Source organism: Scyliorhinus torazame, chromosome 6 (genome assembly GCF_047496885.1).
Source record: "Scyliorhinus torazame isolate Kashiwa2021f chromosome 6, sScyTor2.1, whole genome shotgun sequence".
Taxonomy (NCBI): Eukaryota; Metazoa; Chordata; class Chondrichthyes; order Carcharhiniformes; family Scyliorhinidae; genus Scyliorhinus; species Scyliorhinus torazame.
This window is the reverse complement of record NC_092712.1, coordinates 43,251,344-43,276,992: the sequence shown is the minus strand read 5'-3', so window position 1 is coordinate 43,276,992 and position 25,649 is coordinate 43,251,344. Positions and strand designations below refer to the sequence as shown.

The window sequence follows — 25,649 nt, the reverse complement described above, 5'->3', positions numbered from 1 at the left end:
GGATATACAATGCCGCACTGCACCTTGCTAATGTACAGTGCCCTCTTCACCCGGTTGAAGGCAGCCTGCCTCCTTGCCAGCTCCACCATAAAGTCCTGGTATACACGTATACCAGCTCCAGCCCACTGCACCACCCGCTTCTGCTTGGCCCAGCTCAGGACCTTCTCCTTCACACTGTGCCTATGGAAGCACAGAGTCACTGCCCTTGGCGGCTCACTCGCCTTTGGTACAGGCCCCCACGACCGATGAGCCCGATCCAGTTCATATCGGGAGGGATCCTCCCCCTCCCCCAATAGTTTTGCCAGCATCGCGGCAAACTCAGTCGGCTTCGGTGCTTCAACTCCTTCGGGCAGCCCCACAATCCTCAAATTCTGTCGCCTGGATCTGTTTTCCAGGTCTTCCATTTTTCCTCGCAGATCCTTGTTAGTATCCATTACCTTCCGCATCTCTTTCCCCATCGAGGCAAGTTGATCACCGTGCTGCAATAACGTCTCCTCCACTTCCTTCAGCGCCTCCCCTTGCTCTCGCACCTCCGCCACTGCACTCGCCACCTCCGTCCTCACCGGGGAAACCGCCTCCTCTACCAGCACACTCAAAACCTCCCTCATCTCCTTCCTCACCATCTCCATGCATTTCGCAATCTGCGCCAACTGCTTTTCAAATTCCGCAGCCATCACCTTAGTTATTTCTTCAGCCGTAAGCAGTGCGGCCTTCCCTGGTGCTCCAGCCTCCATTTTCCTTGGTGACCCCGCGGTGACCTTTCCACTCCCTGACGGACTGTTTTTTTTCCGGCCGTTTTCTTGCTCGCCCTCGACATTTTTCTTTGTTCTTTTTTTCCTCCTGTGTCTTCACTGTGCCTCCTCCGTGCCTTCTCCCTTCTTCTGCCGCCTCCGTGGACCCTGGGACCGGGCTTAAAGCCCCGAAAATGCCGTTGCCGAACGGGAGCCCTCCATTGTGCGGCCGCCTCCCGCCCGCCGTCACCGGAAGTCGTCTGGTTGGTAGTTGTACAGAGCAGAGACCGAATGGCGTGGAGGGCCTCCAGGAGGACTTCTTGCCAGCGGGAGACTGGGAGATTCCTGGATCGTAGGGCCAGTAGAACGGTCTTCCAGACCGTTCCGTTCTCCCTCTCTACATGCCCATTTCCCCAGGGGTTGTAACTGGTCATCCTGCTTGAGGCAATGCCCCTGTTGAGCAGGAATTGACGCAGTTCGTCGCTCATAAAGGAGGACCCCCTATCACTGTGTATGTACGCGAGGAAACCGAACAGTGTAAAGATACCCTGGAGGGCCTTGATTACGGTGGTTGTGGTCATGTCTGGGCAGGGGATGGCGAATGGGAACCGGGAGTACTCGTCAATCACGTTCAGGAAATACGTGTTGCGGTCGGTGGAGGGGAGGGGGCCTTTGAAGTCCATGCTGAGGCGTTCAAAAGGACGGAAGCCTTTATCAGGTGCGCCCTCTCTGGCCGGTAGAAGTGCGGTTTGCACTCCGCGCAGATTTGGCAGTCCCTGATGACTGTCCTGACCTCCTCGATGAAGTAGGGCAGGTTGCAGGTCTTAATGAAGTGGAAAAAAACGAGTGGCCCCCGGGTGGCAGAGGTCTTCGTGGAGGGCTCGGAGGCGATCTACTTGTGCAGTGGCACATGTGCCGTGGGACAGGGCATCAGGAGGCTCGTTTAGCTTCTCAGGACGGTACAAGATCTCGTAGTTGTAGGTGGACAGTTCTATCCTCCACCGCAAGATGTTGTCGTTTTTTATCTTGCCCCGCTGTGCATTATCGAACATGAACGCCACCGACCGTTGGTCAGTGAGGAGAGTGAATCTCCTGCCGGCCAGGTAATGCCTCCAATGTCGCACAGCTTCTACTATGGCTTGTGCCTCTTTTTCGACCGAGGAATGGCGAATTTCGGAAGCATGGAGGGTACGGGAGAAGAAGGCCACGGGTCTGCCCGCTTGGTTCAGGGTGGTGGCCAGAGCTACGTCGGACGCATCGCTCTCGACCTGGAAGGGGAGGCACACGTCGATGGCGTGCATCGTGGCCTTTGCAATGTCTGCTTTGATGCGGCTGAAGGCCTGGCGGGCCTCCGTCGACAGGGGGAAGGTTGTGGACTCGATTAGGGGTCGGGCTTTGTCTGTGTAGTTAGGGACCCATTGGGCGTAACAACTGAAAAATCCGAGGCAGCGCTTCAGGGCCTTGGAGCAGTGAGGTAGGGGATATTCCATAAGGGGGCGCATGCGTTCAGGGTCGGGGCCTATAACTCCAATTCGTACCATGTAGCCGAGGATGGCTCGGCGGTCGGTGCTAAATACGCATTTATCCTTATTATACGTTAAGTTAAGGATTTTCGTGGTTTGGAGAAATTTTCGGAGGTTGGTGTCGTGGTCCTGCTGCTCATGGTCGCAGATGGTGACGTTATCAAGATACGGGAACGTTGCGCGTAAGCCGTACTGGTCAACCATTCGGTCCATCTCGCGTTGAAAGACCGAGACCCCATTAGTGACACCAAAGGGAACCCTTAAAAATTGATAGAGCCGCCCATCTGCTTCGAAGGCAGTGTATTTGCGGTCACTAGTACGGAGTGGTAGCTGATGGTAGGCGGACATGAGATCCACCGTGGAGAAGACCTTGTATTGCGCGATCCTGTTTACCAGGTCGGATATGCGGGGGAGAGGGTACGCATCCAGCTGCGTAAACCTGTTGATGGTCTGACTGTAGTCAATGACCATCCTATGTTTCTCCCCGGTCTTTACCACCACTACTTGAGCTCTCCAGGGACTGTTGCTAGCTTCAGTGACCCCTTCCCTCAGTAGCCTTTGGACCTCTGACCTGATGAAGGTCCGGTCCTGGGCACTGTACCATCTGCTCCTGGTGGCATCGGGTTTGCAATCCGGGGTGAGGTTCGCAAACAGGAAAGGCGGGTCGACCTTAAGGGTCGCGAGGCCGCAGACAGTAAGGGGGGGTATCGGGCCGCCGAATTTGAAGGTCAGGCTTTGCAAGTTACATTGGAAGTCCAACGCCAGGCGTGTAGCCGCGCAGAGGTGCGGCAGGACATAAAGGCGGAACTTGTTGAATTTCCTGCCTTGGACAGTGAGGTTCGCTAGGCAGAACCCCTTTATCTCCAGCGAGTGTGACCCGGAGGCCAGGGAGATTCTTTGGTTTACAGGGTGGGTAACAAGTGAACAGCGCCTTACCGTGTCGGGGTGTATAAAGCTTTCCGTGCTCCCAGAGTCGATCAGGCAAGACGTCTCGTGGCCGTTGATGACGACCGTCGTCATTACTGTTGCGAGTGTCCGAGGTCGATTTTGGTCCTGAGTCACCGAGGCCAGATGAAGTAGTTGCCTGGGGCCCCATCCAAGATGACATCTCCCATGGGTCGCACATGGTGGCCGGGGATGGACAAAATGGCGGTGGGGATGGACAAAATGGCGGCGCCCATCCGTCCAGCGTGTTGTCCGAGGGGACAAGATGGATACGCCCGTGGGTCGCACGTGGCCCTAGGATAGGGGTGTGGCTGTGAGTGCTGGCCGCCTGGGGCCCCAGGGGAAGGTTGCCGCGCCGGTCCGGAGTCGCTGGAGACCGCAGCCACGGCTCGTGCCTGGCAGACCCCCACAAAATGGCCCTTCTTGCCGCACCCTTTGCAGGTGGAGGTGCGGGCCGGGCAGCGCTGGTGGGGGTGCTTCGCCTGCCGCAGAAGAAACACCGGCGCCCGACGGAGTTAGCGGGCCGTCTTACAGCGCAGGCCTGCGGGGACACGGGGAAGGTCTGTGGGGCTGCCGCTGCGGGATGCCACGTGGTCGGGCGCATAGGACTGTGCGTTTCTGGAAGCAACATCCATGGACCCAACCAGGGCCCGTGCCTCTCTAAGTCCCAGGGTGTCTTTCTCTAAGAGTCTTTGGCGGATCTCTGAGGCGCTCATACCTGCTACGAAGGCACCCCGGATTAGGAGTTCCGTGAGCTCGCTCCCCGAAACTTGCGGGCAGCCACAGTAGCGCATGGTAGAACTCCTCCAACGATTCCCCGGGGCTTTGCCGTCTAGTTGCAAGCAGGTGACGTGCGTAGATCTGGTTTACAGGGCGGATATAATGTCCTTTTAACATTTCGATCGCAGCATCGAAGTCCTCCGCCTCCTCGATGAGGGTGGAGATCCCAGGGCTTACCCTTGAGTGCAGGAGATGCAGTTTCTGTTCTCCTGAGGGGGTGCCTCCGGCCATCTCGAGGTAGCCTTTAAAGCACGCCAGCCAGTGCTTAAATATCGCCGCCGAGTTCTCCGCGTGGGGGCTGAGTTGTAGACACTCCGGCTTGATTCGGAGAGCTATCCTTTCAGCTTAAGTGTAGTCTATTAAATTGATGCACAATCAATTACAATCAAAGACGAGGTAGTAACATAACTGAAGGCTTTAATAGACTAGAACTGTTCCCCAGCAGCTTCGGTACAGAAATGAGGGCTGCTGGGACGGCACCGGTTCTTATACCCCGCCTGTCAGGGCGGAGCTACATATCAAACAGCCAATGGTAAACTCCTAGGTTTAACCAATGGTCTTCAGCCTCTCGGGTACTGCAATACCTGATAATACCACAGTCTTACTGGTCTATAATTCCCTGCTTTCTCTCCATCTCCCTTTTTGAATATTGGAGTTACATTCGGTACCCTCCAATTGCAGGGACTGTTTCAGAGTCTATAGAATCCCAGAAGATCACCACCAATGCATCCACTATTTCCAGAGCCACCTCCTTAAGCACTCTGGGATGCAGATGTTCAGGCCCTGGGGATTTATCCTCCTTCAATCCCATCAATTTTCCCAGCACCATTTCTCTACTAATATTGATCTCCCTCAGTTCTTCCCTCTCACTTAACCTTTCATTCTCCTACTTTCTCACACATTTTACTCCGGTACCCTTATTTGCGAGATTAACAAACCAGGTTCACAATTTAACGCAATTTTATTCACAATTCTCTCACTCAACAAAGTATGACTCAGACTCACAGCTGAGCTTCAGGTTTTACCCACATTTGGTGATGGAGGCTGGCCAGCTACGATCACTCGATGTGGATGTCTTCTCAGGGCTTCGAACCCTAGGTTCCATCTTCTTGCGATGGTCGTGCCTCACTAACTTGATCGAGTTTTTTGAGGAGGTGACAAAGATGATTGATATGGGGAGGGCGGTGGATGTTGTTTACATGGACTTCAGTAAAGCCTTTGTAAAGGTGCCTCATGGCAGACTGGTACAAAAGGTAAAGTCACACGTGGCAAGATGGATTCAGAACTGGCTCGGTCACAGAAGGGAAAGATAGCAGTAGAAGAGTGTTATTCTGAATTTAAGCTTGTGACCAGTGGTGTTCCACAGGGATCTGTGCTGGGGCCTATGTTTTTTGTAGTATACACAAACAATTTGGAGGAAAATGTAGTCGGTCTGATTAGTAAGTTCACGGATGACAACAAGGTTGGTGGAGTGGCAGATAGTGCTGAGGATTTTCAGAGGATACAACAGATAGATTGGAGACTTGGGCAAGAAATGACAAATGGAGTTTAATCCAGACAAATGTGAGATAATGCATTTTGGTCGGTCTAACAGAGGGGAAATATACCATAAATGGCAAAACTCTTAGGAATATAGAAAGTCAGAGAGACCTGGGCATGTAGGTCCACAGATCTTTGAAAGTGGCAACACAAGTGGACAAGGTAGTCAAGAAAGCATACGGAATGCATGCCGTCATTGGACAGGGCATCGAGTATAAAAACTGGCAAGTCCTGCTGCAGTTGTATGGAATCTTGGTAAGGCCGCACTTGGAATATTGCACACAATTCTGATCACCACACTACCAGAAGGATGTGGAGGCTTTGGAGAGGGTGCAGAGCAGGTTTATCAGGATGTTGCCTGGTCTGGAGGGTGTTAGCTATGTGGGGAGGCTGAATAGACTCAGACTTTTTCATTAGAACGACGGAGATTGAGGTGTGACCTGATTGAGGTCTACAGGATCATGAGGGGCATGGATAGAGTGGATGGGCACGCACTCTTTCCCAGGGTGGAGGGGTCAGTCACCAGGGGATATATGTTTCAGGTCCATGGGGCAAAATTTAGAGGAGATGTGAGTGGCAGGTTTTTTTACACAGAGGGTAGTGAGTGCCCGGAATGTGTTGCCGGGGAGGTTGTGGAAGCAGTTACATTAATGGCGTTCAAAAGGCATCTTGACAAACACATGGATAGGATGGGTATAGAGGGATATGGCACAAGGAAGTGCTGAGGGTTTTGGCCAAGGGTGGTATCATGACCGGGACAGGCTTGGAGGGCCGAAGTGCCTGTTCCTATGCTGTATTGTTCTTTGTTCTTCGGTGAATAATTTAAAGTGACAATTTTCCAATCCTGCTAGCCACGGTAGGTTACCACTCAGTCCCCTCACACTTGTTAAATCCTCGTGGTCTAGTGCTATGTCGAGGTATGTGATCAGGATGCACATTAGAGACGGAGGCAGCCTGTTGCTTTCTGCACCCTGTGGCCTTTGTTGCCCTTGGTGGTCATCCTCTGGAGGTCCTGGATCCGGAGAGCCCAGGCTGACTTTCCGGTGTTGCCGTGCCACACTGCTCTGCCCGCTGCCCTTGAGATGCGTCGGTGTCAAGAGGGGGTTGGGGGTAATTCAGATGGACTGGAGACCGCCTGAGTCTCTATTGGTAGGCCCTTGATGGTCTTCATTGTGTCCTCCTCCCTGAGGGTGCCCGTAGGTGCGTGACCCCATGGGACATAGAGGCAGCTAGATGGATCTTCAGAAGCCTCTGAGTCATCTGGTACTGCCAGTCCTGGAGGCACCCAATTGTCTGCACCATGGTGTCAAAGCCCTCAGCGATGGTCCTATGTGACTGCGTCATGTTCTGGTGTGCCTCGGCAATGTGCACCTTGTCATGTGAGAGTACCTTTAAGACATGGATGTTTAAGCAATGTACCTTTAAGAAAACAGTGATGTCAGAGAGTGGATGGAGCTGGGCTTTAGATCAGCCATTTTGCAGTTTAGTTTGGGCAGTTTGAAAGGAGCTTGGTCGTGTCTGTGTTTGCAGTGAGCTGGATCTCTGCCATGAAGGACTATCTCTGGATCATTTGGGTGATTTAAACTCATAATAGTAAAGCCTTTAACCTGATGTGATTCTGTTTAAAGGTGTTAAGTCTCTTGGAAGTTTGAAGGAACATTTTGAGGAATTATTTACTGTTGCAATATTTTCTGAGTTATCTTTGAAGTAAGGGGTGTTAAGAGAGCCAATGTTTATTTAAGATGTTAAGTTGAGTTCATGGAATAAACATTGTTTTGTGTTTAAAAACCCACGTGTCCATAATTGTAATCCCACACCTAGGGAACAAGTTGTGTGCTAGGAAAAGCAACAAATACATTAAAGGGGAGGTTGGTTGAACTCCATGATACGTTTTGGGGTTCTGAAAACGCCTTGCCCATAACAACCTGCATTTGGAACATGTCCCTTATCGACTTGGACATGATAACAGAGACTGAGCCATGCCTTGGCTACCACCACTCATAGAACATAGAACAATACAGCGCAGTACAGGCCCTTCGGCCCACGATGTTGCACCGAAACAAAAGCCATCTAACCTACACTATGCCATTATCATCCATATGTTTATCCAATAAACTTTTAAATGCCCTCAATGTTGGCGAGTTCACTACTGTAGCAGGTAGGGCATTCCACGGCCTCACTACTCTTTGCGTAAAGAACCTACCTCTGACCTCTGTCCTATTTCTATTACCCCTCAGTTTAAAGTTATGTCCCCTCGTGCCAGCCATATCCATCCGCGGGAGAAGGCTCTCACTGTCCACCCTATCCAACCCCCTGATCATTTTGTATGCCTCTATTAAGTCTCCTCTTAACCTTCTTCTCTCCAACGAAAACAACCTCAAGTCCATCAGCCTTTCCTCATAAGATTTTCCCTCCATACCAGGCAACATCCTGGTAAATCTCCTCTGCACCCGCTCCAAAGCCTCCACGTCCGTCCTTCCTATAATGCGGTGACCAGAACTGTACGCAATACTCCAAATGCGGCCGTACCAGAGTTCTGTACAGCTGCAACATGACCTCCCGACTCCGGAACTCAATCCCTCTACCAATAAAGGCCAACACTCCATAGGCCTTCTTCACAACCCTATCAACCTGGGTGGCAACTTTCAGGGATCTATGTACATGGACACCTAGATCCCTCTGCTCATCCACACTTTCAAGAACTTTACCATTAGCCAAATATTCCGCATTCCTGTTATTCCTTCCAAAGTGAATCACCTCACACTTCTCTACATTAAACTCCATTTGCCACCTCTCAGCCCAGCTCTGCAGCTTATCTATATCCCTCTGTAACCTGCTACATCCTTCCACACTATCGACAACACCACCGACTTTAGTATCGTCTGCAAATTTACTCACCCACCCTTCTGCGCCTTCCTCTAGGTCATTGATAAAAATGACAAACAGCAACGGCCCAGAACAGATCCTTGTGGTACTCCACTTGTGACTGTACTCCATTCTGAACATTTCCCATCAACCACCACCCTCTGTCTTCTTTCAGCTAGCCAATTTCTGATCCACATCTCTAAATCACCCTCAATCCCCAGCCTCCGTATTTTTTGCAATAGCCTACCGTGGGGAACCTTATCAAACGCTTTGCTGAAATCCATATACACCACATCAACTGCTCTACCCTCGTCTACCTGTTCAGTCACCTTCTCAAAGAACTCAATAAGGTTTGTGAGGCATGACCTACCCTTCACAAAGCCATGCTGACTATCCCTGATCATATTATTCCTATCTAGATGATTATAAATCTTGTCTCTTATAATCCCTTCCAAGACTTTACCCACTACAGACGTGAGGCTCACCGGTCTATAGTTGCCGGGGTTGTCTCTGCTCCCCTTTTTGAACAAAGGGACCACATTTGCTGTCCTCCAGTCCTCTGGCACTATTCCTGTAGCCAATGATGACATAAAAATCAAAGCCAAAGGTCCAGCAATCTCTTCCCTGGCCTCCCATAGAATCCTAGGATAAATCCCATCAGGTCCCGGGGACTTATCTATATTCAGCCTGTCCAGAATTGCCAACACCTCTTCCCTACGTACCTCAATGCCATCTATTCTATTAGCCTGGGGCTCAGCATTCTCCTCCACAACATTATCTTTTTCCTGAGTGAATACTGACGAAAAATATTCATTTAGTATCTCGCCTATCTCTTCAGACTCCACACACAATTTCCCATCCCTGTCCTTGACTGGTCCTACTCTTTCCCTAGTCATTCGCTTATTCCTGACATACCTATAGAAAGCTTTTGGGTTTTCCTTGATCCTTCCTGCCAAATACTTCTCATGTCCCCTCCTTGCTCGTCTTAGCTCGTCTCACTCATGGCTCGGACGTGGTGCTGCAGGCTTTCTACTGTGGTTGCTGCCCTAGCAGTGTTGACCTCGGTGTCACGCAATGTCGGTACCATCTCCTGCTCCTGAAGTCTTTGGGACTCCTCCAATCAACCTTGCAGTCTCTCGAATGTTGCTGCCATCCCCTCCTGAATCACACAGCTGTGGCCTATCATCTGCAAAAGCTCAGAGAATACCTTGTCCAAAGATGTGGCATCTGGATCGTGCCCAGCTGGGTACTGGGATTCAGCAGACCTCCGACTGCTGTCTCCCTTGGATGTTCTTGCCTCCACCTGATGTGCATCAGCAGCTGTGTGGTGCTCACCGTATAGTGACCCAGAAACCTGTCTGCTAATGTCGCCCACAGAGGTGCGTGTCTCTGTGATGGTGGAAGGTATGGGTGAAAGCTGCAACACATTGTCAGTGTTTTTCACAGAACTCTCCTCCTAGTTGGTCTCTTGGGTGGAGGGGTGGGCGCGATTCCGGATGTCCCGCCCTCATTTGATGGTAATTCTACAAGACAGTGGACATGGGTTTAATGAAAGGGAAGGATATTTGTGTGGGACATCAACAACTCACATGAGACAAGTAATCCGGATGAAGAGGCAATATATTCTCACTTCTCTGGTGAAGGCTGAGCCCGCTGTCGGTCATTACTCTCTCCTCAGCCAACTCCATAATCTCCAGGGCCCGTTCCTCAAAGGGGTGAGGACTTGGATCCCTGGGATTCTGCCCTTTCCCTCTCATTGCAGGCTATCCTCTGTGGGAACAAAAACAGGACATTGTGAGCCGCATGCTTGATGGGTTGGGTGTCTATAGCAGGTAGCATGTGTGGGCACTGTGCCTTGACATGAAAGAGTTGTGATGCTGAGTGCCAGGGGTTTCTGAGGAACAATCTTGGAAGTTGGATGTTGAAACTGTGAGGTGTCAGCCCCTTGGGGGCAGGGGGGTGGTGGTGGGAGGGGTGGCGGGGGGAAGAGTTTGGGAATTGAAGGATGGCAGGCTGGATTGATGCCGGGAGGCGAGAAGTGATAACTTACCCTTGCAGCTCGCAAGAGATGGTTCACCTTAATTGGTCGGCGGTCCTCCTGGTCATGCTGCCTGTACTCACTGCAGCTGCCACTTGCCTCCCAGGCAGCATTGGTCACCACGTTGCTGGTTTTCCCACCTCCTCGGGGGATCAGGGTGCCCCGCCACTTCACGCCGTCCAAAGTCTAGTCAGGTTGGCCTCACCAAAGCGAAAAGCTGGTCTCTGGTCTCCTTCCTGGCTTGACTGTGAGTGAGTTCTGAGGAACCGTTTAAATGCAGTTCTTCCTTGTTAGCTGCGAGGAGCTGAGGTGTGAGTCGGGTGAATCAGCCACTTGGGGCTCACGCATGGTGAGTTTTACGTGGAGTCTCGTTTTTTGCACTAAGTGCAGGTGAATACCGATCTCAATCTTACCATTACAGCCGGCGCCAAACACCCTGCGAATCTTACCCTAGATGACACTTAGTCATTTTTCGGGTGAATTGCGACCAATGTCTCAAATTCTCTACTCCCCAGGGATCCGAGGGCGAGATTCTCCGATCCCACGCCATGTCGGAAAATCGCCTTTGCGGGGGGGGGGGGGGCGCGATTCCCGCGACACCACTCCGACAGCGGGCAGGCGATCTTCCGGTTGCCGGAGAATCGGCAGCAATGGCGGCGGTGCATTCACCGCCGGGAATTCGGGTGCCCGACGAATTCGGCCGAGTCCTGTCGGCGTTGTTCGCGTGTGGTCCTACCCGGCGGAATCGCGGCGCTCTGGCTGCGGGGGCCTTCGTGGTGGGGGGGGGGGGGGGGGGTGAATCCGACTCTGGGGGGCGCCTCCAAGGTGGCCAGACTCTCGATCGGGGGGCCACTGATCGGCGGGCGGGCTAATTCCTGGGTTGGCCTATGTTCCTCCACGCCGGGCCCCTGTAGGGCTCCGCCATGTTGCCCGGGGACCAGCACGAAGTGCTCCAGTGTTGTGCTGACCCCCTGTGCGGCGCAGGAGCGCTGCACCTCGCGGCCAGATGACCGGTGTTTATGACGGCGTCAACACTTAGCCCCATTACCGGAGAATCTTTCTACAAACTAAATTCCATTAGCCCTACTTCGGATATAATATCCATGGCTTACAATAATTTAATTGCACTGCTGTAGCCCCAAAGTCTAGCTGCCTTACAAACCAGGATTTGTTAAAAACACCATTGCAGTAGTCAGATACACACTCTAACCCAAGCTTTTAACCATTACTGCACCAGCTACATATAATACAATGTATTTATGAAATTTCTACCCCTCTCCCTTGTTTAGTTTAAATCCCTCTCTACTTTACTGTTCTGTGATTTGCAAGATCACTTGTCCCAACGCAGTTCAGGTGTAGATCATCCCAGTGGTACAGCCCCCATTTTCAAGAGTACTAATGTCAGTGCCCCATGAACTGAAACTCACTTCTCTGACACCAGTCGTTGAGCCACTCGTTCAACTCTCGAATCTTATTTGCCGTGTGCCAATTTTTAAAAAATCCTTTGTGATTTGGGAGTGGCTGGCTAGGCCAACATTCATTGCCCGTCCCTATTTTACCTTGAGAGGGTGGTGGTGAGCTGTCTTCTTGAACTGCTGCTGTCCCTGTCATGTAGGTAGATCCACAGTGCTGTTAGGGAGACAGTTCCAGGATCTTGACCAAGCAACAGTGAGGGAAGGGTGATATATTTCCAAGTCAGGATGGTGAAGGACTTGGGGGCAAATTCCAGTTGGTGGTCTTCCATGTGTCTACGGTCCTTGCCCTTCCAGATGGTAGCGGTCGTGGGTTTGGAAGATGCTGCCTAATGAGCCTTGATGAGTTCCTTTATAGAATCTTGCAGTACGCACAGCTGCCACTGTTTGTCGGTGGTGGTGGAGTAAATGTTTGAGGAAAGGGTGCCAAACAAGTGGACTGCTTTCTGTAGGATAGTGTCTAACCTCTTGAGTGTTGTCGGAGCTGCACTCATCCAAGTAAGTGGAGAGACTCCCCATCAGAGACCCCCCATCAGACATCCACCATCAGAGTCAGCTCCCATCGGAGACCACCCCCCATCAAAGAACTCCATCAGAGACCCCCCATCAGAGACCCCCCCATCAGAGACCCCTTCAAATACACCCGCATTAGGATCCCACATATCAGAGATCCCCATATCAGAGATCTGCCTCCCCATCAGACACCTCCATATCAGTGCCCCTCCATAATCAGAAACCGCCCATCAGACCCCATAACAGAGATCCGCCCCTCCCCATTTAAAGACCCCATATCGGAGATCCCCATATCAGGGACTCCCCCAATAATCAGAGACCCCCCCCATTAGACCCCGCATTAGAGACACCCCCATCAGAGACTTCCCCATCATGGACCTCCCATGAGACCCCCATGTCAGAGACTTCCCATCTCAGACCTCCCATATCAGAGAGCCCCCCATTTCAGAGAACGTCCCAGATCAGAGACACCCCCCGATCAGAGACCTCCCCAAATCAGAAACCTCCCCATATCAGATCCTCCCCATATCAGACCCTCCCCATAAAAGAGCCTCCAGATATCAGAGACCCTCTATAAGAGACACCCCTTCAGAGATCCCTATATCAGTCACCCCCCATCAGAGATCTCCCCAACAGAGATCCCTCCATCAGAGATTCCCCATCAGTCACGCTTGCCTGGAAGCTAAAAGCAATCCGAGGAGAAACAGTGAAAACTCACTGCTTTTTCATTTACCAGCCCCTTACACCTGCTGCCTCAGAGACCCCCGCAATGTTTGTGACATTTAACTGTGATTTACAGTTCCTGACCACATCAAAAGTAGTTAAGTGCTTTCTGCTGAGAAAAAGAGGAAATGAAAGCATGTATCTCCTAGATGTTTATAAACATTGTGATTAGCTTCCAGCACCACAGATGCCTTCAAGCTTGAAGGGAAATGTAAATAAACAATCCAGACACCTGGCTCTCTGGAAGCTATTACCCAGTCAATTACAGCCTGCGAAAAGCTATTTCTCTATGAGAGTGGATAGAAACCTCGCAGGTCAAAGGATCTTAGGGGACTTAAAGCCTTGCGATGTGTTTTGGCTCTCTATGAAGCCTAGGACACCTGTGACAGCTGCTGCTATCTGAGGCAGCAAGTGAAACGGAGTGGTATTGAAAAATCAGTGATTTTTCACTGTTTCTGCCCGTACATCTCTTTAGCTTCCAGGCAGGAGTGACTGATGTGACCCTGTTGGGGGTCTCTGATGTAGGGGTCTCTGATGGATGTGTCTTCATATGAGGGTCGTTGCTGGGGGTTTAATTGAGAGGGGGGGGGGGTTTGATCAGGGTCTTTGGTGTTCTGATGGGGGTGTCTCTGTTGGGGGTCTAATAGGGCGACGCGGGGGTGGAGTGGGCAGGATTTGCATTGTGGGATGGAGGAGGCCCTCCAATGGTCTTTGGGGGCACCTGCATTACATTCTTACCCCCTTGACCCACTGCGGGGTCCACCATGTCAGGGCCCCACTTGAAAATACTTGCCCCAATCCACACCCACATGAATCTGGTCCGAGAGGGCTGGAGCATCACGGGGAGCTGGAGAATCGGGCTTCCAGCCCGTTAATCGGATGCAAATGGGTTCAAATGACCCATTTGTATCCTCCAGTTGGCAGGGGGTGTGTAGCTTGCTGCCGGCTGTGGCAGGGGACCGGAGCGTCAGAACAGGATCCCTTTTTTTGCCCAATGCTTGATTCTCTGCTGGATCGTAACCTCCGCTACAGATTCTTATTGATAGTTAAACCTGAGAATCACTTTGCAGAACTTACTTTGCTTTATTTTAATAATTTATTGCAGGATTAACCACCTTAATAGAGGAATTTGTATTTATTGTTTAAAAAAAAATGTAGAGTACCAAATTCATTATTTTCCTTTAAGGAGCGATTTAGTGTGGCCAATACACCTAACCTACACATCTTTGGGTTATGGGGGCGAAACCCACGCAAACACGGGGAGATTGTGCAAACTCCACACGGTCAGTGACCCAGAACTGGGATCGAACCTGGGACCTCGGCGCCGTGAGGCAGCAGTGCTAATCACAGTGCCATCGTACTGCCTCATTTGTATTTATTGTTACAGGCTTCAGTTATTCATGCATTCAGGTCACCTGTTCTGATCCATCTTTTCTTTTTACAAATTCTGCTTTTATTTTGTGCATCCTCTGTTGTTTCCAGTTGATTCACAGTTTTTGATCCACTGTTGTGTCGAACGTAACAGCATCTTATTTGGAAAGAAAGTAGAGGAGGGAATCATTATTAGTGAAAACAGAAAATGCTGGAAATACTTAGCAGACCGGGCAACATCTGTGAGAGAAATAGTTTGACCTCCACAGATGCTGCTTGACCTGCTGAGCATTTCCTGCAATTCTTGTTCTTATTTCAGATTTTGAGGATTTTTTCTTCTTCATTTTTGGGATGTGGGTATCGCTGACTGGGCCAGCATTTGTTGCCCATCCCCAATTGCCCTTGAACTGAGTGGCTTGCTAGGCCATTTCAGAGGGGGGCAGTTATAAGTCAACACATTGCTGCGTGGGTCTGGAGTCACATATAGGCTCGACCGGGAAGGGACAGCTTTTGTAAGGAAGGGAATGTTGCTTAAAGTATGAGATTGACATGTGGGGTTGTAAGAGGTTGATGATAAAACAAACTAACTTTGGATGGACATTGTCTGATGGGTTGAATGGCATTTCCTTGCGTTCGGTTTTCTTTTGTCCTTGTGACAGCTGTCATATCCTCGTTTACCAGTGGCTGGTTTAGCACACTGGGCTAAATCGTTGGCTTTTAAAGCAGACCAAGGCAGGTCAGCAGCACGGTTCAATTCCTGTACCAGAGTCCCCGAACAGGCACCGGAATGTGGTGACTAGGGGCTTTTCACAGTAACTTCATTTGAAGCCTACTTGTGACAATAAGTGATTTTCATTCATTTCATTTCAAGTGAAATGCATTTCATCCTCCTTGATTTGTTCATCCACTGTTCTTTGCTGTTAGAGGGAGAGTGCAGTGAGAAAAACTGCCCCATTTTCCATATGCAAGTAAACAGATAAGGCGTTATAAGTTGTAATATTCAGTCTTTAATGTTGCCCAAATAGCTTCGCCTACGACCTTCAAGCAAGAACTTAAGGATGAAGAAGCTCAAGAGGACGATACTGCTATACTGCGTTGTGAAATTAGCAGACCAAATATAGCAGTACAGTGGACAAAAGGATTTACTCCACTTCATGCTAGTGCCAAATACGAAATGAAGCAAAAAGGATTAATCGTTGAACTGGTTATTCACAAACTTAAATCGGAAGATAGTGGAAGATATACTTGCGACATTGGAGACCAGCAAACTAGTGCTTCCTTGAAAGTTAATGGTAGGAACAAAATGTATAACAGAATGGGAATTGTTTTTTAACTATTCATTTAATTCCTATTAAACACGGACTAACATGGTTAATCTATACAGTGGTCCCTCTCTATAATACTGTCATCTGGTGCTGTGCAAAATATGTTATTATGAAGAAACATGTTGCAGAGAAATTATTTTATAAAATTTCTCTGTTAGTGATACAAATCAAAACAGTGTATTGAATGTTTTACAATAGTGTTGCAGTGAATGCTCCTCCATCATCACAGTAATTTATTTACTGTCACTAATTTTCTCTCTTTCCTCCTCTCTTTGAAGCCATCAATTTTGCTGAGGAAAGGTTCCATAGATATTAACAGGTACTGCGCTCAAGTGACTTTTTCCTTGGGCAGGATAGTGTCTGGGAACCTGTTGACATGTATGATGGCTCTCAAATTAAGTTGCTGAACAATTCAGTGTCAGCTTTGTCAAAGAGCCACCCAGACTGGGAACATTGAGTGCGATCCAATGGCCACACTGCTCTTGAAAAGCAGCGCAGCATGGGCGATAGAAACCGAGTGACCTGGCTCTCTGGATCTACACGGCTTGCAACGCCTTGTGGGATCCAACGCGATCCAGACTCAAAATGTTCACTCCCTTTTCTCAGAATTAGGCATGTTTGCTGATGATTGCACAGTGATTGTTTCTATTTGCAATTCCTCAGATAATGAAGCAGTACGTGTGAGCAAATTGTGAGACCTAAAAACATTTAGGATTGTGTTGATCGAGGGCGGCATGTGGCGCAGTGTTTAGTACTGGGACTGCGGTGCTGAGAACCCAGGTTCAAATCCCGGCCCTGGGTCACTGTTCAGGGAGTTTGCACATTCTCCCCATGTCTGCGTGGGTTTCACCCCCACAACACCAGGTTGTGCAGTTTGGTGGATTGGCCACACTAAATTGCCCCTTAATTGGAGAAAAAATAATTGGGTACTCTAAATTTAAAATGAAAAGGATTGTGTTGATCAGTTGGCAAGTAACATCCATGTCACACAAGTATCAGGCAATGACCATCTCAACAAGAGAGAATCTAACATTCTCTTCTTGACATTCAATGACATTGCTGTCATCAATCTCTCACCAGGAACATCCGGAAGTCACTATTGACCGGATGGCAGGATGGAGGATCCCGCTGCCGGCAGGGCTCACCGCACCACAAAATGGGTGGGGCGGGATTTTACATCATGTTGTTTTGAAGAGATATTGACAAGTGTTATAATGAGAGGCTACTGTATATTTTCTGCTCTGCATCCACCTGTTAAAATTATCATCATTTAATTACAATTGTAGCATTTCCAATTAACAGTTCTTTGTCTTTATTTGTCTATCAAATAAATCTCCTATATTTTTTTTCCTTAATTGCTGTCGTCTGTCTATTTGTATTGCCTTTTATTTATATCTCAATTTTACTCGTACTATCATCTAACAACTTACCCATTTCATACTTCTGAGAAATAAATATCTAATATTGAGATTTGTATGTGAAAACATTCTACAAGAATGAATTTCAGGATCAGTATCGCTTACAAAAAATCAAATAGCAATGAGCGATAATTTTGTTTAATACCCAACAGAAATCAACAAAAGGATAAGACAAAATTAAAATGTTAGTGATACTTACTGCTCTTTGTAATTGTATGATATCTGAAATCAAACACCAATGAGTTTTTTTCAAAAAATACTCTCTTTATCAGTATTGATTTCAAAACTATTTTAATATTCTATTTCCACTTGTGCTCATTCCAACAATGCATGTTGTTGACTTAATTGGGTGTGAACATAGAACAGTACAGCACAGAACAGGCCCTTCTGCCCTCGATGTTGTGCTGAGCATTGTCCGAAACCAAGATCAAGCTATCCTACTCCCTGTCATTCTGGTGTGCTCCATGTGCCTATCCAATAACCGCTTGAAAGTTCCTAAAGTGTCTGACTCCACTATCACAGCAGGCAGTCCATTCCACACCCTAACCACTCTCTGAGTAAAGAACCTACCTCGGACATCCCTCCTATATCTCCCACCCTGCATCTTATAGTTATGCCCCATTGTAACAGCTACATCCACCAGAGGAAGTAGTCTCTGAACGTCCACTCTATCTATCCCCCTCATTATCTTATAAACCTCTATTAATCTCAGGTGGAGGGTGCGTTGGTCCGGACCCCAATTTGTAACAACCACAGGTTTGTACTGGGCAGGCTGGATGGCGGGTTCCAGAGCTGGCAGAGGGCAGAAATTAGAAGGATGGGGGATCTGTATATAGATGGGAGCTTTCCCAGCTTGAAGGCACTGGAGGATATACCGCAATTTTTGCGATCAACATTATGAATCAGTTGTATAAATATATTGGGATTGTTGTTCGTGCTATGGGTGCGATTTAAGGTTAAAATGGCAGCAGTCGTTCACAGCCACCTCTGGCGTCGATTGCCATGTTGTGGAGGACAATAATGTAGGTGTCGGATGTATTTGGTGAAGGCAGATGTTAATCAATGTTTAATATTAATTTGATAGTTGGGCTTTCATGTTGGACTGTCCTGCTCCTGTAAATACTTCCACGGGAGGGTCCCAGAGAATTGGAAAATGGCTAAAGTAACACCCCTGTTTAAGAAGGTAGGGAGGCAGAAGATGGGAAATTATAGGCCAGTTAGCCTACCTTCGGTCATTGGTAAGATTCGAGAGTCCATTATTAAGGATGAGATCGCGGAGTACTTGGAAGTGCATGGTAAAACAGGGCTGAGTTAGCACGGCTTCATCAAGGGGAGGGCATGCCTGACAAATCTATTAGAATTCCTTGACGAGGTAACAAGGAGGATAAACAAAGGCGAGCCAGTGGATGTGCTCTATTTGGATTTCCAGAAAACCTTTGACAAGGTGCTGTATAGGAGGCTGCTAAATAAGATAAGAGGTGGTAGGGGAAGCATACTGGTATGGATAGGGGATTGGGTGACTGGCAGAAGTCAGAGAGTGGGGATAAAGGAGTCTTTTTCAGGATGGCAGCCGTGAATAGTGGTGCGTCACAGATCAGTGTTGACACAACAACTATTCACGATATACATTGACGATCTGTTAGAAAAAAATGAGGGCATTGTTGCTAAATTTGCAGATGCTACAATTGGATTGGATTTGTTTATTGTCACGTGTACCGAGGTGCAGTAAATAGTATTGTTCTGAATACAGTTCAAGCAGATCATTCCATACATGAGAAAAATACATAGGGCAAACATAAATACGCAATGTAAATATATAGATACAGACATCGGGTGAAGTATACAGGAGTGCTGTACTACTCAGTAGTGAAGATATGTGTAGAGATCAGGGGCGGGATTCTCCCCTACCCGGCGGGGCGGGGGGTCCCGGCGGGATGGAGTGACGTGAACCACTCCGGCGTCGGGCCGCCCCAAAGGTGCGGAATTCTCCGCACCTTTGGGGCCAAGCCCTCACCTTGAGGGGCTAGCCCTGTGCCGGAGTGGTTTGCGTGCTGCCGACCAGCGGGAAAGGCCTTAGGCGCCACGCCAGTCGGGGCCGAAAGGACTTTGCCGGGCGGTGGCAGTCCACGCATGCGCGGGAGCGTCAGCGGCTGCTGATGTCATCCCCGCGCATGCGCAGGGCGGGGGGTCACCTACGCGTCGGCCATCGCGGAGACCTACACGGCCGACGCGTAGTAAAAGAGTGCCCCCACGGCACAGGCCCGCTCGCGGATCTGTGGGCCCCGATCGCGGGCCAGTCCACCGTTGGGGGCACCCCCTGGGGCCAGATCGCCCCGCACCCCCCCCCCCCCCCCCCAGGACCACGGAGCCCGCCCGCGCCGCCTAGTCCCGCCGGGAAGAGAGGTGGTTTGATCCTCGTCGGCGGGACAGGCATTCCAGCAGTGGGACTTCGGCCCATCACGGGCCGGAGAATCGCCGGGGGGGCCTTGCCGACCGGAGCGGCGCGATTCCCGCCCCCGCCGAATATCCGGTGCCGGGCGGGCGGTCGGAGAATCCTGCCCCAGATCAGTCCATAAGAGGGTCGTTTAGGAGTGCTAACAGCGGGGAAGAAGCTGTTTTTGAATCTGTTAGTGCGTGTTCTTAAATCGGGTGGGAGGGGTCTTTGATTATGCTGCTCGCTTTCCCAAGGCAACGGGAGGTATAGACAGAGTCAATGGATGGAAGGCGGGTTTGTGTGATGGACTGGGCTGTGTCCACGACTCTCTGTAATTTCTTACGGTCTTGGGCCAAGCAGTTGCCATACCAGGCTGTGATGCAGCCAGGTAGGATGCTTTCTATGGTGCATCTGTAAAAGTTGATGTAAAAGAGTCAATATGGACATGCCGAATATCGTTAGTTTCCTGAGAAAGTATAGGTGCTGTTGTGCTTTCTTACTCGTAGCGTCGACATGGGTGGACCAGGACAGATTGTTGGTGATGTGCGCACCTAGGAATTTGAAGCTGTCAATCATTTCCACCTCATTGATGAAAACCGGGGTATGTACAATACTTTGCTTCCTGAAGTCAATGATCAGCTCTTTAGTTTTGCTGGCATTTAGGGATAGATTGTTGTCGTTACACCATAGGTTCTCTATCTCCCTCCTGTATTCTGACTCATCGTTGTTCGAGATGCGACCCACTACTCTCGTGTCATCAGCAAATGTATATTTGGAGTTGAAGCCAAATTTTGCCATGCAGTTGTGTGTTTGCAGGGCGTATAGCAGGGGGCTAAGTACGCAGCCTTGCGGGGCTCCGGTATTGAGGATTATCGTGGAGGAGATGTTGTTGTTTATTCTTACTGATTGTGGTCTGTGGGTCAGAAAGTCGCTGATCCAGTTGCAGAGTGAGGAGCCAAGGCCTAGGTTTTGGAACTTTGATATAAGCTTGGCTGGATTTATGGTGTTGAAGGTGGACCTGTAGTCAATGAATAGGAGTGTGGAGTAGGAGTCCTTGTTGTCGAGATGCTGCAGGAATATGTGTGTGGCCAGGGAGATGCCGTTTGCTGTGGACCGGTTGAGTCTCTTGCAGAAACACAACATCGACCCTCAAATCTTTCAAATGGGACAAAACCCTTGCCCTCTATAACGCACACTCCCCCCTCCCCAAGGCCCCACACATTCCAGGTGATTAACCTTGTCGTATGTCTCTCCTCAGCACGCGCACCCCCCCGCTTTCAGGTCAGTCATCAGACCCATGATGTATCCTTCCTGCCCAAATACCAAGATCCCAGGCCCACCTAAGATGGCCACTGGCCCCACCCCTAAGGTGGGACAAAGCTAAGGAATGATTGCTGGCGTTGTTGGGAGGAGTTTAAAATAATTAAGCAGGGGTGGGGCCACAGACGGAACATAAAACGTAAAGCTATCAAGTCAGAGGGAATACATCTGTATTATATTTCAAGGGAGTGAAGCAAGTCTGTATGGCTTCTACTTTAATGCCAGGAGAATTACAGGTAAAACAGATGAGTTGAGGGTGAGCATGGATACATGGAATTGTGATATAGTAGCCACACAGAGATGTAGTTGAGGGAGGGGCAGGATTGGCAGCTCAAGGTGAGTCAGAGGAGGGGGTAAAAGAGGAGGAAGCATTGAAGCATTCAGTTAAGCAGTCAGTTACTGCAGTAAGAAGAGATGATATCTTGAAGGGAGCATCAAATTAAGCTTTGGGTAGTACTTATGAATAAAAAAGGGACAGCTAGATTACTAGGTGTTTATTATCGACCCCCAGATAGTCAACAGAAAATTGAGGAGCAACTAAGTGTGCAATTTGCACACTTTGTGTAAAAATAATAAGAATTATATTAGGTGATTTCAACTTTCCCAACATTAATTGGGATAGTCATAATGTGAAGGGCTTAGGTGGAGTTGAGTTCTTAAAATGTATACAGGAGAACCTTTTAGGTCAATATGTAGAGGGTCCAACGAGGGACGGCACAGTGCTGGACATAATTCTGGGGAATGAAGTCGGAGGTGCTGGTGGGGGGCGTTTTAGTGATAGTGACCACAACATGGTATAATTTCAGCTTGTTATGGACAAAGAAATAAATTGCAAGAAAAGGTTTTTGATTGTGGGAGAGCGGATTTTAGTAAAATAAGGCACGATCTGTCCTAGGTAGACTGAGAAGAATTGCTTGTGGAGAAATGACAGAAGAGAAATGGGGACGGTACAGTCCGAACATGTTCCCTCTAGAGTGATGGGAAGGAGTAACACGCCCAGAGAGCCATGGATGTCCAGAGATATTCAAGATACAATGAGATGGAAAAGAGAGGCTTTTAGCAAGTATAAAAGGAGCAAATCAGCAGAGGCATTAGTGGAGTACAGAAAGTGCAGGGTGGAGCTTAAGAAAGTAATTAGGAGAACACTGCACTGTAATTTCTATGTAAAGAGGGGATATGAGAAAGCTCTGCCTGGTGAAAGTAGGGAAAATTCAAGATATTCTTTCAGTATATCAATGGGGAGAGGATAACAAGGGATGCAATCTGCGGGTGGAGCCAGAGGACTTTGGAAGGGTATTGAACAAATATTTCACATATGGAGCTCGAGGAGAGAGACTGTGATGTTCTTGAACAAATTGACACAGGGAGTGACAAGGTATTGGAGGTGTTGGGGGGCTTAAAAGTGAACAAATCCCCAGGTCTGGATGAATTGCATCCCAGGCTGCTGTGGGACGGGGGCGAGAGGAGATTGCAGGGGCTCTGAACCAAATTTTTAATTCTTCTCTGGCCACGAGGTGGAGCCAGAGGACTGGAGAACAGCTAATGTGGTTCCACTATTTAAGAAGGGTTGTAGAGATAAGCCAGAGAACTACAGACCAGTGAGCTGCACGTCAGTGGTAGGGAAACTATTGGACAAAATTCTGAAGGAGAAATTCTATCTCTACTTGGAGAGGCAATGTTTGATCAGGGATAGTCCGCATGGCTTTGTTAGAGGGAGGTCATGCCTGACAAATTTGATTGAATTTTCTGAAGAGGTGACCAGGGGCGGGATTCTCCGACCCTCCGCCAGGTCGGATAATCACCGGGGGGCGGCGTGAATCCTGCCCCCGCCGGCCGCCGAATTCTCTGGCACCGGAAATTCGGCAGGGGCGGGAATCGCGCCGCGCCAGTTGACGGCCCCCCCCCTCGCCGGGTAGGGGAGAATCCCGGCCCAGGTGTGTAGATAAGGGTAGAGCAATTGATGTAGTTATGGATTTCAGCAAAGCCTTTGACAAGGTCCCGCATGGGAGACTGATAAAGAAGGAAAATGCACATGAGATACAGGGTAATTTAATAAGGTGGATTCAAAATTGGCTGAGTTGTAGGAGATAGAGGGTAATGATAGACGGCTGCTTTGATGACTGGAAACCAATGTCCAGTGGCGTACACAAGGATCTGTGCTGGTGTGAAGTGATACACTTGTGAGGTGATACGCTTTGGAAGGAGAAATTTAACAAGGAAGTATTCAATCTTGGCATGTTTGTCCTTAGATATCTGAAGGCGGGACAGTAGGTTAATAGTGTGGTGAAAAAGGCCTATAGGACACTTGCCTTTATCAATCGAGGCAAAAGCAGGGAGGTCATGTTGGAGTTGCACAGTACTTTGGTGAGTCTACAGCTGGAGTGCTGTGTGCAATTCTGGTTGCCACATTATCGGAAGGATGTGATTACATTGGAGGGGGTACAGAGGAGATTCACCAGGATGTTGCCTGAGATGGAACTTTTAAGTTACGGAGAGAGGTTGGATAGGCTTGGGTTGTTTTCGTTGGAGCAGAGAAGACTGAGGGGCGACGTGATTGAGGTGTAGTATAATATGAGGCACATGGACAGGGTGGATAGGGAGCAGCTTTTCCCCTTAGTTTAATGGTCAGTTACGAGGGGAAAGAAGTTCAAGGTGAGGGGCAGGAGGTTTTGGGGGGCTGTGAGGAAAAACCTTTTTACTCTCTGGTTGGTGACGGTCTGGAATGCACTTCCTGGGAGGTGGTAGAGGCGGGTTGCCTCACATCCTTCAAAAAATACTTGGATGAGCACTTGGCACATCAGGGCAGCATGGTAGCACAGTGGTTAGCACTGTGGCTTCACAGTGCCAGGGTCCCAGGTTCGATTCCCCGCTGGGTCACTGTCTGTGCGGAGTCTGCACGTTCTCCCAGTGTCTGTGTGGGTTTCCTCCGGGTGCTCCAATTTCCTCCCACAGTCCAAAGACGTGCAGGTTAGGTGGATTGTGGGGAATACAGCAATGGTAATGTCATTGAATGTCATGGGGCAATGGTTAGATTCTCTCTTGTAGGAGATGGTCATTGCTTGGCGTTTGTGTGGCGTGAATGTAACTTTCCACTTGTCAATCCAAGCCTGGATATTGTCCAGATCTTGCTGCATTTGGACATGGACGCATCAGTATTTGAGGAGTCGCAAATGGTGCTGAACATTGTGCAGTCATCAGCGAACATCCCCATTTTTGACTTTGTGATAGAAGGGAGGTCATTCATGAAGCAGCTGAAGATGGTTGGGCATAGTTTACTCATTGAATCCCTCCAGTGCAGTAGGAAGCCATTTCATAGAATTTACAGTGCAGAAGGAGGCCATTCGGCCCATCGAGTCTGCACCGGCTCTTGGAAAGAGCACCCTACCCAAGGTCAACACCGCCACCCTATCCCCATAACCCAGTAACCCCACCCAACACTAAGGGCAATTTTGGACACGAAGGGCAATTTAGCAAGGCCAATCCACCTAACCTGCACATCTTTGGACTGTGGGAGGAAACCGGAGCACCCGGAGGAAACCCACGCACACACGGGGAGGATGTGCAGACTCCGCACAGACAGTGACCCAAGCCGGAATCGAACCTGGGACCAAACAAACAAAGAACAAAGAAATGTACAGCACAGGAACAGGCCCTTCGGCCCTCCAAGCCCGTGCCGACCATACTGCCCGACTAAACTACAATCTTCTACACTTCCTGGGTCCGTATCCTTCTATTCCCATCCTATTCATATATTTGTCAAGATGCCCCTTAAATGTCCCTATCGTCCCTGCTTCCACTACCTCCTCCGGTAGTGAGTTCCAGGCACCCACTACCCTCTGCGTAAAAAACTTGCCTCGTACATCTACTCTAAACCTTGCCCCTCTCACCTTAAACCTATGCCCCCTAGTAATTGACCCCTCTACCCTGGGGAAAAGCCTCTGACTATCCACTCTGTCTATGCCCCTCATAATTTTGTATACCTCTATCAGGTCGCCCCTCAACCTCCTTCGTTCCAGTGAGAACAAACCGAGTTTATTCAATCGCTCCTCATAGCTTATGCCCTCCATACCAGGCAACATTCTGGTAAATCTCTTCTGCACCCTCTCTAAAGCCTCCACATCCTTCTGGTAGTGTGGCGACCAGAATTGAACACTATACTCCAAGTGTGGCCTAACTAAGGTTCTATACAGCTGCAACATAACTTGCCAATTCTTATACTCAATGCCCCGGCCAATGAAGGCAAGCATGCCGTATGCCTTCTTGACTACCTTCTCCACCTGTGTTGCCCCTTTCAATGACCTGTGGACCTGTACTCCTAGATCTCTTTGACTTTCAATACTCTTGAGGGTTCTACCATTCACTGTATATTCCCTACCTGCATTAGCCCTTCCAAAATGCATTACCTCACATTTGTCCGGATTAAACTCCATCTGCCATCTCTCCGCCCAAGTCTCCAGACAATCTAAATCCTGCTGTATCCTCAGACAGTCCTCATCGCTATCCGCAATTCCACCAACCTTTGTGTCGTCTGCAAACTTACTAATCAGACCAGTTACATTTTCCTCCAAATCATTTATATATACTACAAAGAGCAAAGGTCCCAGCACTGATCCCTGTGGAACACCACTGGTCACAGCCCTCCAATTAGAAAA

The 25,649-nt window shown here is 49.2% G+C and overlaps 1 protein-coding gene across 1 annotated transcript in view; it reads left to right on the top strand.

The window, feature by feature from the left end:
- LOC140424765 (obscurin-like) overlaps nt 1-25,649 on the top strand; it is a 1,044,598-nt gene that overhangs the window by 393,103 nt on the left and 625,846 nt on the right. Inside the window, 1 exon segment of the mRNA XM_072508149.1 lies at nt 15,526-15,792. Within this exon segment, the coding sequence (XP_072364250.1) occupies nt 15,526-15,792 (267 nt within the window).